The 14,575-nt window shown below is 43.7% G+C and overlaps 1 protein-coding gene across 3 annotated transcripts in view; it reads right to left on the minus strand.

Moving 5' to 3' along the window:
- The window catches only part of card11 (caspase recruitment domain family, member 11), a 259,869-nt gene that overhangs the window by 221,812 nt on the left and 23,482 nt on the right, over positions 1 to 14,575 (minus strand). For all 3 annotated transcript variants that reach the window (XM_071390369.1, XM_071390373.1, XM_071390381.1), the window contains 2 exons: positions 6,480 to 6,668; positions 1,945 to 2,082 (listed from right to left, as the gene is read on the minus strand). In XM_071390369.1, coding sequence (XP_071246470.1) covers positions 1,945 to 2,082; positions 6,480 to 6,668 — 327 coding nt within the window. The remainder of the gene's footprint in view (positions 1 to 1,944; positions 2,083 to 6,479; positions 6,669 to 14,575) is intronic.

The raw sequence follows: 14,575 nt of genomic DNA on the forward strand, positions 1-14,575 counted from the left end.
TAGTAACAGAATGGTTATAGTAACAGAATGGTTATAGTAACAGAATGGTTATAGTAACAGAATGGTTAGAGTAACAGAATGGTTATAGTAACAGAATGGTTATAGTAACAGAATGGTTATAGTAACAGATGATGGTTACAGTAACAGAATGGTTATAGTAACAGAATGGTTATAGTAACAGAATGGTTATAGTAACAGATGATGGTTATAGTAACAGAATGGTTATAGTAACAGAATGGTTATAGTAACAGATGATGGTTATAGTAACAGAATGGTTATAGTAACAGAATGGTTATAGTAACAGAATGGTTATAGTAACAGATGATGGTTATAGTAACATAATGGTTATAGTAACAGAATGGTTATAGTAACAGAATGGTTATAGTAACAGAATGGTTATAGTAACAGATGATTGTTATAGTAACAGAATGGTTATAGTAACAGATTATGGTTATAGTAACAGAATGGTTATAGTAACAGATGATGGTTATAGTAACAGAATGGTTATAGTAACAGAATGGTTATAGTAACATATGATGGTTATAGTAACAGAATGGTTATAGTAACAGAATGGTTATAGTAACAGATGATGGTTATAGTAACAGAATGGTTATAGTAACAGAATGGTTATAGTAACAGATGATGGTTATAGTAACAGAATGGTTATAGTAACAGATGATGGTTATAGTAACAGATGATGGTTATAGTAACAGAATGGTTATAGTAACAGAATGGTTATAGTAACAGAATGGTTATAGTAACAGAATGGTTATAGTAACAGATGATGGGTATAGTAACAGAATGGTTATAGTAACAGAATGGTTATAGTAACAGAATGGTTATAGTAACATAATGGTTATAGTAACAGATGATGGGTATAGTAACAGAATGGTTATAGTAACAGAATGGTTATAGTAACAGAATGGTTATAGTAACAGATGATGGTTATAGTAACAGATGATGGGTATAGTAACAGAATGGTTATAGTAACAGAATGGTTATAGTAACAGAATGGTTATAGTAACAGATGATGGGTATAGTAACAGAATGGTTATAGTAACAGAATGGTTATAGTAACAGAATGGTTATAGTAACAGATGATGGTTATAGTAACAGAATGGTTATAGTAACAGATGATGGTTATAGTAACAGATGATGGTTATAGTAACAGAATGGTTATAGTAACAGATGATGGTTATAGTAACAGATGATGGTTATAGTAACAGAATGGTTATAGTAACAGAATGGTTATAGTAACAGAATGGTTATATTAACTGATGATTGTTATAGTAACAGATGATGGGTATAGTAACAGAATGGTTATAGTAACAGAATGGTTATAGTAACAGAATGGTTATATTAACAGAATGGTTATAGTAACAGAATGGTTATAGTAACAGATGATGGTTATAGTAAAAGAATGGTTATAGTAACAGAATGGTTATAGTAACAGAATGGTTATAGTAACAGATGATGGTTATAGTAACAGAATGGTTATAGTAACAGGTGATGGTTAAAGTAACAGATGATGGTTATAGTAACAGAATGGTTATAGTAACAGAATGGTTATAGTAACAGAATGGTTATAGTAACAGAATGGTTATAGTAACAGAATGGATATAGTAACAGAATGGTTATAGTAACAGGTGATGGTTAAAGTAACAGATGATGGTTATAGTAACAGAATGGTTATAGTAACAGAATGGTTATAGTAACAGAATGGTTATAGTAACAGAATGGTTATAGTAACAGAATGGTTATAGTAACAGATGATGGTTATAGTAACAGATGATGGTTATAGTAACAGAATGGTTATAGTAACAGAATGGTTATAGTAACAGATGATGGTTATAGTAACAGAATGGTTATAGTAACAGATATAATAGTGCATGTGCGTGCGTGTGTGTGTGTGTGTGTGTGTGTGCACGTGTGTGTCTGTCTTACCAACGATAGTGGAGAAGCGTCTGGTGGGTTCCTTGCCGGTCACCAGCTTGTAAAGGTCGGGATAATAGAACTCAAGACTCTCCAGAAACACCACATAACCTCGCTCTCCTTTACCATGAAGAATGTCTAACAGACGACCTATACACACACACACACACACACACACACACACACACACACACACACACACACACACACACACACACACACACACACACACACACACACACACACACACACACACACACACACACACACACACACACACACACACACACACACACACACACACACACACACACACACAAACACACACACAGACACACACACACACACACACACACACACACACACACACACACACACACACACACACACAGACACACACACACACACACACACACACACACACACACACACACACACACACACACACACACACACACACACACACACACACACACACACACACACACACACACACACACACACACACACACACACACACACACACACACACACACACGTCCAGGGGAGAAAGTAGATTTAATTTCTTGTTATACCTTTTAATGTGTAATCTGATTGATAAAACAATCTGCAATAGAATCTTCCTTTATAGACACACCCACTGCCTTATAGACACACACTCCTGCTTTATCGACACACCCACCTGCTTTATCGACACACCCTCCTGCTTTATAGACACCCCCCCCTGCTTTATAGACACACCCACCTGCTTTATAGACACACCCCCCTGCTTTATAGACACACCCCCCTGCGTTATAGACACACCCACCTGCTTTATAGACACACCCTCCTGCTTTATAGACACACCCTCCTGCTTTATAGACACACCCTCCTGCTTTATAGACACACCCTCCTGCTTTATAGACACACCCTCCTGCTTTATAGACACCCCTCCCCCTGCTGTATAGACACACACCCCTGCTTTATAGACACACCCTCCTGCTTAATAAACACACCCTCCTGCTTTATAGACACACCCTCCTGCTTTATAGACACACCCTCCTGCTTTATAGACACCCCCCCTGCTGTATAGACACCCCCCCTGCTGTATAGACACACCATCCTGCTTTATAGACACACCCTCCTGCTTTATAGACACACCCTCCTGCTTTATAGACACACCCTCCTTTATAGACACACCCCCCTTTTTTATACACACATAAACACACCACGTAACAACCTGCTTACCTGGTATTCCCTGTATATAGCCATGTTATTACCTGGTATTCCCTGTCTATAGCCATGTTATTACCTGGTACTCCCTGTATATAGCCATGTTATTACCTGGTACTCCCTGTATATAACCATGTTATTACCTGGTACTCCCTGTATATAGCCATGTTATTACCTGGTACTCCCTGTATATAGCCATGTTATTACCTGGTATTCCCTGTCTATAGCCATGTTATTACCTGGTATTCCCTGTCTATAGCCATGTTATTACCTGGTATTCCCTGTATATAGCCATGTTATTACCTGGTACTCCCTGTATATAGCCATGTTATTACCTGGTACTCCCTGTATATAGCCATGTTATTACCTGGTACTCCTTGTATATAGCCATGTTATTACCTGGTACTCCCTGTATATAGCCATGTTATTACCTGGTACTCCCTGTATATAGCCATATTATTACCTGGTACTCCCTGTATATAGCCATGTTATTACCTGGTACTCCCTGTATATAGCCATGTTATTACCTGGTACTCCCTGTATATAGCCATGTTATTACCCGGTACTCCCTGTATATAGCCATGTTATTACCTGGTACTCCCTGTATATAGCCATGTTATTACCCGGTACTCCCTGTATATAGCCATGTTATTACCTGGTACTCCCTGTATATAGCCGTGTTATTACCTGGTACTCCCTGTATATAGCCATGTTATTACCTGGTACTCCCTGTATATAACCATGTTATTACCTGGTACTTCCTGTATATAACCATGTTATTACCTGGTACTTCCTGTATATAGCCATGTTATTACCTGGTACTCCCTGTATATAGCCATGTTATTACCTGGTACTCCCTATATATAACCATGTTATTACCTGGTACTCCCTGTATATAGCCATGTTATTACCTGGTACTCCCTGTATATAGCCATGTTATTACCTGGTACTCCCTGTATATAGCCATGTTATTACCTGGTACTCCCTGTATATAGCCATGTTATTACCTGGTACTCCCTATATATAGCCATGTTATTACCTGGTACTCCCTGTATATAGCCATGTTATTACCTGGTACTCCCTGTATATAGCCATATTATTACCTGGTACTCCCTGTATATAGCCATGTTATTACCTGGTACTCCCTGTATATATCCATGTTATTGCCTGGTACTCCCTGTATATAGCCATGTTATTGCCTGGGATCCCTGCACATTGACTCTGCACTGTTGGGAAAGTACCCATCAAGCATGTCACTGTTAATCTCCACCTGTTGTTTACGAAGCAGGTGACAAATACAACTTAATAGAGACCAGCAGTAGAGAGTTAACCTACCTGTGTGGTTGACCTTAGAGACCAGCAGTAGAGTTAACCTAGCTGTGTGGTTGACCTTAGAGACCAGCAGTAGAGAGTGGTTGACCTTAGAGACCAGCAGTAGAGAGTTAACCTACCTGTGTGGTTGACCTTAGAGACCAGCAGTAGAGAGTTAACCTACCTGTGTGGTTGACCTTAGAGACCAGCAGTAGAGAGTTAACCTACCTGTGTGGTTGACCTTAGAGACCAGCAGTAGAGAGTTAACCTACCTGTGTGGTTGACCTTAGAGACCAGCAGTAGAGAGTTAACCTACCTGTGTGGTTGACCTTAGAGACCAGCAGTAGAGTTAACCTAGCTGTGTGGTTGACCTTAGAGACCAGCAGTAGAGAGTTAACCTACCTGTGTGGTTGACCTTAGAGACCAGCAGTAGAGAGTTAACCTAGCTGTGTGGTTGACCTTAGAGACCAGCAGTAGAGAGTTAACCTAGCTGTGTGGTTGACCTTAGAGACCAGCAGTAGAGAGTTAACCTACCTGTGTGGTTGACCTTAAAGACCAGCAGTAGAGAGTTAACCTAGCTGTGTGGTTGACCTTAGAGACCAGCAGTAGAGAGTTAACCTAGCTGTGTGGTTGACCTTAGAGACCAGTAGTAGAGAGTTAACCTACCTGTCCGGTTGACCTTAGAGACCAGCAGTAGAGAGTTAACCTACCTGTGTGGTTGACCTTAGAGACCAGCAGTAGAGAGTTAACCTACCTGTGTGGTTGACCTTAGAGACCAGCAGTAGAGTTAACCTAGCTGTGTGGTTGACCTTAGAGACCAGCAGTAGAGAGTTAACCTACCTGTGTGGTTGACCTTAGAGACCAGCAGTAGAGAGTTAACCTATCTGTGTGGTTGACCTTAGAGACCAGCAGTAGAGAGTTAACCTACCTGTGTGGTTGACCTTAGAGACCAGCAGTAGAGAGTTAACCTAGCTGTGTGGTTGACCTTAGAGACCAGCAGTAGAGAGTTAACCTACCTGTGTGGTTGACCTTAGAGACCAGCAGTAGAGAGTTAACCTACCTGTGTGGTTGACCTTAGAGACCAGCAGTAGAGTTAACCTAGCTGTGTGGTTGACCTTAGAGACCAGCAGTAGAGAGTTAACCTAGCTGTGTGGTTGACCTTAGAGACCAGCAGTAGAGAGTTAACCTAGCTGTGTGGTTGACCTTAGAGACCAGCAGTAGAGAGTTAACCTAGCTGTGTGGTTGACCTTAGAGACCAGCAGTAGAGAGTTAACCTACCTGTGTGGTTGACCTTAGAGACCAGCAGTAGAGAGTTAACCTAGCTGTGTGGTTGACCTTAGAGACCAGCAGTAGAGAGTTAACCTAGCTGTGTGGTTGACCTTAGAGACCAGCAGTAGAGTTAACCTAGATGTGTGGTTGACCTTAGAGACCAGCAGTAGAGAGTTAACCTACCTGTGTGGTTGACCTTAGAGACCAGCAGTAGAGAGTTAACCTACCTGTGTGGTTGACCTTAGAGACCAGCAGTAGAGAGTTAACCTACCTGTGTGGTTGACCTTAGAGACCAGCAGTAGAGAGTTAACCTACCTGTGTGGTTGACCTTAGAGACCAGCAGTAGAGAGTTAACCTACCTGTGTGGTTGACCTTAGAGACCAGCAGTAGAGAGTTAACCTACCTGTCCGGTTGACCTTAGAGACCAGCAGTAGAGAGTTAACCTAGCTGTGTGGTTGACCTTAGAGACCAGCAGTAGAGAGTTAACCTAGCTGTGTGGTTGACCTTAGAGACCAGCAGTAGAGAGTTAACCTACCTGTGTGGTTGACCTTAGAGACCAGCAGTAGAGAGTTAACCTAGCTGTGTGGTTGACCTTAGAGACCAGCAGTAGAGAGTTAACCTACCTGTGTGGTTGACCTTAGAGACCAGAAGTAGAGAGTTAACCTACCTGTGTGGTTGACCTTAGAGACCAGCAGTAGAGAGGTAACCTACCTGTGTGGTTGACCTTAGAGACCAGCAGTAGAGAGTTAACCTACCTGTGCGGTTGACCTTAGAGACCAGCAGTAGTGAGTTCAAGACCTCATCTTCGTCCTGTTCGTCTAGAACCTTACATTGGCGCAGGTAAGGGGTCAGTTTACCGGGCGAGATGTAGCGACTTAAGATGTAGCGGTTACTCTCCACCGACTCCCACAGAGACTCCGTGTCCTCACCTCCATTCTCCATCTCTACACACACACACACACACACACACACACACACACACACACACACACACACACACACACACACACACACACACACACACACACACACACACACACAGTGAGTGATTTAGGTTTACTATATCCATCTCTCTCTATATACAGTGAGTGATGTAGGTTTACTATATCCATCTCTCTCTATATATAGTGAGTGATGTAGGTTTACTATATCCATCTCTCTCTATATACAGTGAGTGATGTAGGTTTACTATATCCATCTCTCTCTATATACAGTGAGTGATGTAGGTTTACTATATCCATCTCTCTCTATAGACAGTGAGTGATTTAGGTTTACTATATCCATCTCTCTCTATATACAGTGAGTGATGTAGGTTTACTATATCCATCTCTCTCTATATACAGTGAGTGATGTAGGTTTACTATATCCATCTCTCTCTATATACAGTGAGTGATGTAGGTTTACTATATCCATCTCTCTCTATATACAGTGAGTGATGTAGGTTTACTATATCCATCTCTCTCTATATACAGTGAGTGATGTAGGTTTACTATATCCATCTCTCTCTATATACAGTGAGTGATGTAGGTTTACTATATCCATCTCTCTCTATATACAGTGAGTGATGTAGGTTTACTATATCCATCTCTCTCTATATACAGTGAGTGATGTAGGTTTACTATATCCATCTCTCTCTATATACAGTGAGTGATGTAGGTTTACTATATCCATCTCTCTCTATATACAGTGAGTGATGTAGGTTTACTATATCCATCTCTCTCTATATACAGTGAGTGATGTAGGTTTACTATATCCATCTCTCTCTATATACAGTGCCTTGCAAAAGTATTCACACCCCTTGGCGTTTTTTTCTATTTTGTTTCACTACAACTTGTAATTTAAATTGATTTTTATTTGGATTTCATGTAACGGACAAATACAAAATAGTCCATATTGGTGATGTGAAATTAAAAAATGACTTGATTAAAAGAAAATCAGAAAAAAAAATAACTGAAAAGTGGTGCGTGCAGATGTATTCACCCCCTTTGCTAGGAAGCCCCTAAATAAGATCTGGTACAACCAATTACCTTCAGAAGTCACATAATTAGTTAAATAAAGTCCACCTGTGTGCAATCTAAGTGTCACATGATCTGTCACATGATCTCAGCATATATACAGTTGAAGTCCGAAGTTTACATACATCTTAGCCAAATACATTTAAACTCAGTTTTTCACAATTCCTGACATTTAATCCTAGTAAAAATTCCCTGTCTTAGGTCAGTTAGGATCACTACTTTATTTTAAGAATGTGAAATGTCAGAATCTGACAGAGCTGGTGTAACTGAGTCAGGTTTGTAGACCTCCTTGCTCGCACGCGCTTTTTCAGTTCTGCCCACAAATTTTCTATGTGATTGAGGCCAGGGCTTTGTGATGGCCACTCCAATACCTTGACTTTGTTGTCCTTTAGCCATTTTGCCACGACTTTGGAAGTATGCTTGGGGTCATTGTCCATTTGGATGACCCATTTGCGACCAAGCCTTAACTTCCTGACTGATGTCTTGAGATGTTGCTTCAATATATTCACATGATTTTTCTTCCTCATGATGCCATCTATCTTGTGAAGAGCACCAGTCCCTCCTGCAGCAAAGCACCCCCACAACATGATGCTGCCACCCCCGTGCTTCACGGTTGGGATGGTGTTCTTCGGCTTGCAAGCATCCCCCTTTTTCCTCCAAACATAACGATGGTCATTATGGCCAAACAGTTCTATTTTTGTTTCATCAGATCAGAGGACATTTCTCCAAAAGTACGATCTTTGTCCCCATGTGCAGTTGCAAACCGTAGTCTGGCTTTTTTATGGCGGTTTTGGAGCAGTGGCTTCTTCCTTGCTGATCGGCCTTTCAGGTTATGTTGACATAGGACTCGTTTTACTGTGGATATAGATACTTTTGTACCTGTTTCCTCCAGCATCTTCACAAGGTCCTTTGCTGTTGTTCTGGGATTGATTTGCACTTTTTGCACCAAAGTACGTTCATCTCTAGGAGACAGAACGCGTCTCCTTCCTGAGCGGTATGACGGCTATGTGGCCCCCATGGTGTTTATACTTGTGTACTATTGCTTGTACAGATGAACGTGGTACCTTCAGGTGTTTGGAAAATACTCCCAAGGATGAACCAGACTTGTGGAGGTCTACAATTTTTTTTCTGAGGTCTTGGCAGATTTCTTTTGAATTTCCCATGATGACAAGCAAAGATGCACTGAGTTGGAAGGTCGGCCTTGAAATACATCCACAGGTACACCCCAATTGACTCAAATGATGTCAATTAGTCTATCAGAAGCTTCTAAAGCCATGACATCATTTTCTGAAATTTTCCAAGCTATTTAAAGGCACAGTCAACTTAGTGTATGTAAACTTCTGACGCACTTGTCACGTTCCTGACCTGTTTTCTGTTGTTTTGTATGTGTTTAGTTGGTCAGGACGTGAGCTGGGTGGGAATTCTATGTTGTGTGTCTAGTTTGTCTGTTTCTATGTCCAGCCTAATATGGTTCTCAATCAGAGGCAGATGGTAATCGTTGTCCCTGATTGAGAATCATATATAGGAGGCTTGTTTTGTGTTGGGATTTTGTGGGTGTTTGTTTCCTGTCTCTGTGATTGTCTGCACCAGATAGGTCTGTGTCGGTTTTTGCACATTTGTTATTTTGTATTGTTGTTTGTAGTGTTTCACTTGTTCTATATTAAACATGTTTAACACTAGCCACGCTGCACTTTGGTCCTCTCCTTCACCCCTGGAAAAAAAACGTTACAGCACTGGAATTGTGATACAGTGAAATAATCTGTCTGTCAACAATTGTTGGATAAATGACTTGTGTCATGCACAAAGTAGATGTCTTAACCGACTTGCCAAAACTATAGTTTGTTAACAAGACATTTGTGGAGTGGTTGAAAAACAAGTTTTAATGACTCCAACCTAAGTGTATGTAAACTTCCGACTTCAACTGTATATGTTGAAGAGGGTGGCGCTGAAGCTGCATCCCTGTCTCACCCCACGGCCCTGGGGAAAGAAATGTGTTTGTTGCCTATTTTAACCACAAACTTGTTTGTGTACATGGATTTTATAACGTTGTATGTTTTTCCCCCAACACCACTTTCTACTACCGCATGGCAAGCGGTACCGGAGTGCCAAGTCTAGGACAAAAGGGCTTCTCAACAGTTTTTACCCCCAAGCCATAAGACTCCTGAACAGGTAACCAAATGGTTACCCAGACTATTTGCATTGTGTGGCATCTTCTACGCTGCTGCTACTCTCTGTTTATCATATATGCAGTCACTTTAACTATACATTCATGTACATACTACCTCAATTGGGCCAACCAACCAGTGCCCCCGCATAAAGTGAAACTATCTCTCTCTGTCTGTCTGTCTCTCTTATGTATATATATCTCTGTCTGTCTGTCTGTCTGTCTGTCTGTCTGTCTGTCTGTCTGTCTGTCTGTCTGTCTGTCTGTCTGTCTGTCTGTCTGTCTGTCTGTCTGTGTCTCTCTCTCTCTCTCTCTCTCTCTCTCTCTCTGGTGGGCCCTGCTCTACCCCTAACTCTAACCCTAGTGGCTCTATTATCTTGCTTTGTGTCTTCAGCCAGGCAAATCAGCCCTATCTAACACACACACACACACACACAAGGACACAGACACACAAGGACACACACACACACACACACCAGATAACAGCTCTATGCAAATGTATGTGTGCGTGTGTCAGGAAGGAAAGGAGACGGAAAGAACAGTTGTTTCTGCACACACACACACACACACACACACACACACACACACACACACACACACACACACACACACACACACACACACACAGACTGAGGAGGAGATTTAAACTACGAACTGTCACCTACCACACACACACACACACACACACACACACACACACACACACACACACACACACACACACAGGAGGACACACACACACACACCTACACACACACACACACACACACACACACACACACACACACACACACACACACACACACACACACACACACACACACAGACTGAGGAGGAGACTGCTGTTCTGGTTAGTGTTTATTGGCTTATTTCACTGTAGAGCCTCTAGCCCTGCTCACTATATATTCAACCTTTCAGTTCCACCACCCACATATGCGATGACATCACCTGATTTCAATGATGTTTCTAGAGACAATATCTCTCTCATCATCACTCAATACCTAGGTTTACCTCCACTGTATTCACATCCTACCATACCTTTGTCTGTACATTATTCCTTGAAGCTATTTTATCGCCCCCAGAAACTTCCTTTTACTCTCTGTTCTAGACGTTCTAGACGACCAATTCTCATAGCTTTTAGCCGTACCCTTATCCTACTCCTCCTCTGTTCCTCTGGTGATGTAGAGGTGAATCCAGGCCCTGCAGTACCTAGCTCCACTCCTATTCCCCAGGCGCTCTCTTTTGATGACTTCTGTAACCGTAATAGCCTTGGTTTCATGCATGTTAACATTAGAAGCCTCCTCCCTAAGTTTGTTTTGTTTTGTTCACTGCTTTAGCACACTCTGCCAACCCAGATGTTTTAGCCGTGTCTGAATCCTGGTTTAGGAAGACCACCAAAAACTCTGAAATCTCCATCCCTAACTACAACATTTTCTGACAAGATAGAACTGCCAAAGGGGGCGGTGTTGCAATCTACTGCAGAGATAGAGTTCTATCCAGGTCTGTTCCCAAACAATTTGAACTTCTACTTTTAAAAATCCACCTTTCCAGAAACAAGTCTCTCACCGTTGCTGCTTGCTATAGACCACCCTCTGGCCCCAGCTGTGCCCTGGATACCATATGTGAACTTGCCCCCCATCTATCTTCAGAGCCCATGCTGCTTGGCGACCTTAGCTGGAACATGCTTAACACCCCAGCCATCCTACAATCTAAGCTTGATGCCCTCAATCTCACACAAATGATCAATGAACCTACCAGGTGCCACCCCAAAGCCGTAAACACGGGCACAGATATCATCCTAACCAACTTGCCCTCTAAATACACCTCTGCTGTTTTCAACCAAGATCTCAGCGATCACTGCCTCATTGCCTGCATCCGTAATGGGTCAGCGGTCAAACGACCTCCACTCATCACTGTCAAACGCTCCCTGAAACACTTCAGCGAGCAGGCCTTTCTAATCAACCTGGCCCGGGTATCCTGGAAGGATATTGACCTCATCCCGTCAGTAGAGGATGCCTGGTTATTTTTTTTAAATGCCTCCCTCACCATCTTAAATAAGCATGCCCCATTCAAGAAATGTAGAACCAGGAACAGATATAGCCCTTGGTTCTCTCCAGACCTGACTGCCCTTAACCAACAGAAAAACATCCTATGGCGTTCTGCATTAGCATCGAACAGCCCCCGTGATATGCAACTTTTCAGGGAAGCTAGAAACCAATATACACAGGCAGTTAGAAAAGCCAAGGCTAGCTTTTTGAAGCAGAAATTTGCTTCCTGCAACACAAACTCAAAAAAGTTCTGGGACACTGTAAAGTCCATGGAGAATAAGAACATCTCCTCCCAGCTGCCCGCTGCACTGAGGCTAGGAAACACTGTCACCACCGATAAATCCACTATAATTGAGAATTCCAATAAGCATTTTTCTACGGCTGGCCATGCTTTCCACCTGGCTACCCCTACCCCGGTCAACAGCACTGCACCCCCCACAGCTACTCGCCCAAGCCTACCCCATTTCTCCTTCTCCCAAATCAGGTCAGCTGATGTTCTGAAAGAGCTGCAAAATCTGGACCCCTACAAATCAGCCGGGCTAGATAATCTGGACCCTTTCTTTCTAAAATTATCTGATGAAATTGTTGCAACCCCTATTACTAGCCTGTTCAACCTCTCTTTCGTGTCGTCTGAGATTCACAAAGATTGGAAAGCAGCTGCGGTCATCCCCCTCTTCAAAGGGGAGACACTCTAGACCCAAACTGTTATGGACCTATATCTATCCTACCCTGCCTTTCTAAGGTCTTCGAAAACCAAGTCTACAAACAGATTACCGACCATTTCGAATCCCACCTCACCTTCTCCGCTATGCAATCTGGTTTCAGAGCTGGTCATGGGTGCACCTCAGCCACGCTCAAGGTCCTAAACGATATCTTAACCGCCATCGATAAGAAACAATACTGTGCAGCCGTATTCATTGACCTGGCCAAGGCTTTCGACTCTGTCAATCACCACATCCACATCGGCAGACTCGACAGCCTTGGTTTCTCAAATGATTGCCTCGCCTGGTTCACCAACTACTTCTCTGATAGAGTTCAGTGTGTCAAATCGGAGGGTCTGTTGTCCGGGCCTCTGGCAGTGGGGGTGCCACAGGGTTCAATTCTTGGACCGACTCTCTTCTCTGTATACATCAATGATGTCGCTCTTGCTGCTGGTGAGTCTCTGGTCCACTTCTACGCAGACGACACCATTCTGTATACTTCTGGCCCTTCTTTGGACACTGTGTTAACAACCCTCCAGATGAGCTTCAATGCCATACAACTCTCCTTCCGTGGCCTCCAATTGCTCTTAAATACAAGTAAAACTAAATGCATGCTCTTCAACCGATCGCTGCCTGCACCTGCCCGCCTGTCCAACATCACTACTCTGGACGGCTCTGACTTAAAATATGTGGACAACTACAAATACCTAGGTGTCTGGTTAGACTGTAAACTCTCCTTCCAGACTCACATCAAACATCTCCAATCCAAAGTTAAATCTAGAATTGGCTTCCTATTCCGCAACAAAGCATCCTTCACTCATGCTGCCAAACATACTGTCACGATCGTCGAAGGGAGAGAGATTGGACCAAGGCGCAGCGCGTGAAAAATACATCTTCTCTTTATTATCAGAAGGAAAACGAAACAAAACAACAAACAGACGACCGTGAAGCTATAAATCTAGATAGTGCTGACACAAACACTACACATAGACACAGACAATTACCCACAAAACCCCAATGCCTATGACTGCCTTAAATATGGCTCTCAATCAGAGACAATGAACCACAGCTGCCTCTAATTGAGAACCAATCTAGGCAGCCATAGACAACTACACTAGACACTACAAAAACACATACATTCCCCATGTCACACCCTGACCTAACTAAAAAACATAAAGAAAACAAAGAATACTAAGGCCAGGGCGTGACAGTACCCCCCCCCAAAGGTGCGGACTCCGACCGCACAAACTGACATAGAAAGGGGAGGGTCCGGGGTGGGCCCCATCATGGCGGCGGCTCAGGTGCGGGACGTGGCCCCCACTCCACCATTGTCAATACCCGCTTTGGTAGCCTCCTCCAAATGGCCACCCTCCAAATTAACCCCACTGGATTAGGGGGCAGCACCGGACTGAGGGGCAACACCGGAATGAGGGGCAGCTCCGGACTGAGGGGCGGCAGCTCCGGACTGAGGGGCGGCAGCTCCGGACTGAGGGGCGGCAGCTCCGGACTGAGGGGCGGCAGCTCCGGACTGGCTGACGGCTCTGGCTGGTCATGGCTGGCTGACGGCTCTGGCTGGTCATGGCTGGCTGACGGCTCTGGCTGGTCATGGCTGGCTGACGGCTCTGGCTGGTCATGGCTGGCTGACGGCTCTGGCTGGTCATGGCTGGCTGACGGCTCGGGCTGGTCATGGCTGGCGGAAGGCTCGGGCTGGTCATGGCTGGCGGAAGGCTCGGGCTGATCCTGTCTGGCGGAAGGCTCGGGCTGATCCTGTCTGGCGGAAGGCTCGGGCTGATCCTGTCTGGCGGAAGGCTCGGGCTGATCCTGTCTGGCGGAAGGCTCGGGCTGATCCTGTCTGGCGGAAGGCTCGGGCTGATCCTGTCTGGCGGAAGGCTCGGGCTGATCCTGTCTGGCGGAAGGCTCTGG

This window comes from Salvelinus alpinus, chromosome 1, assembly GCF_045679555.1.
Source record: "Salvelinus alpinus chromosome 1, SLU_Salpinus.1, whole genome shotgun sequence".
Classification (NCBI taxonomy): Eukaryota; Metazoa; Chordata; class Actinopteri; order Salmoniformes; family Salmonidae; genus Salvelinus; species Salvelinus alpinus.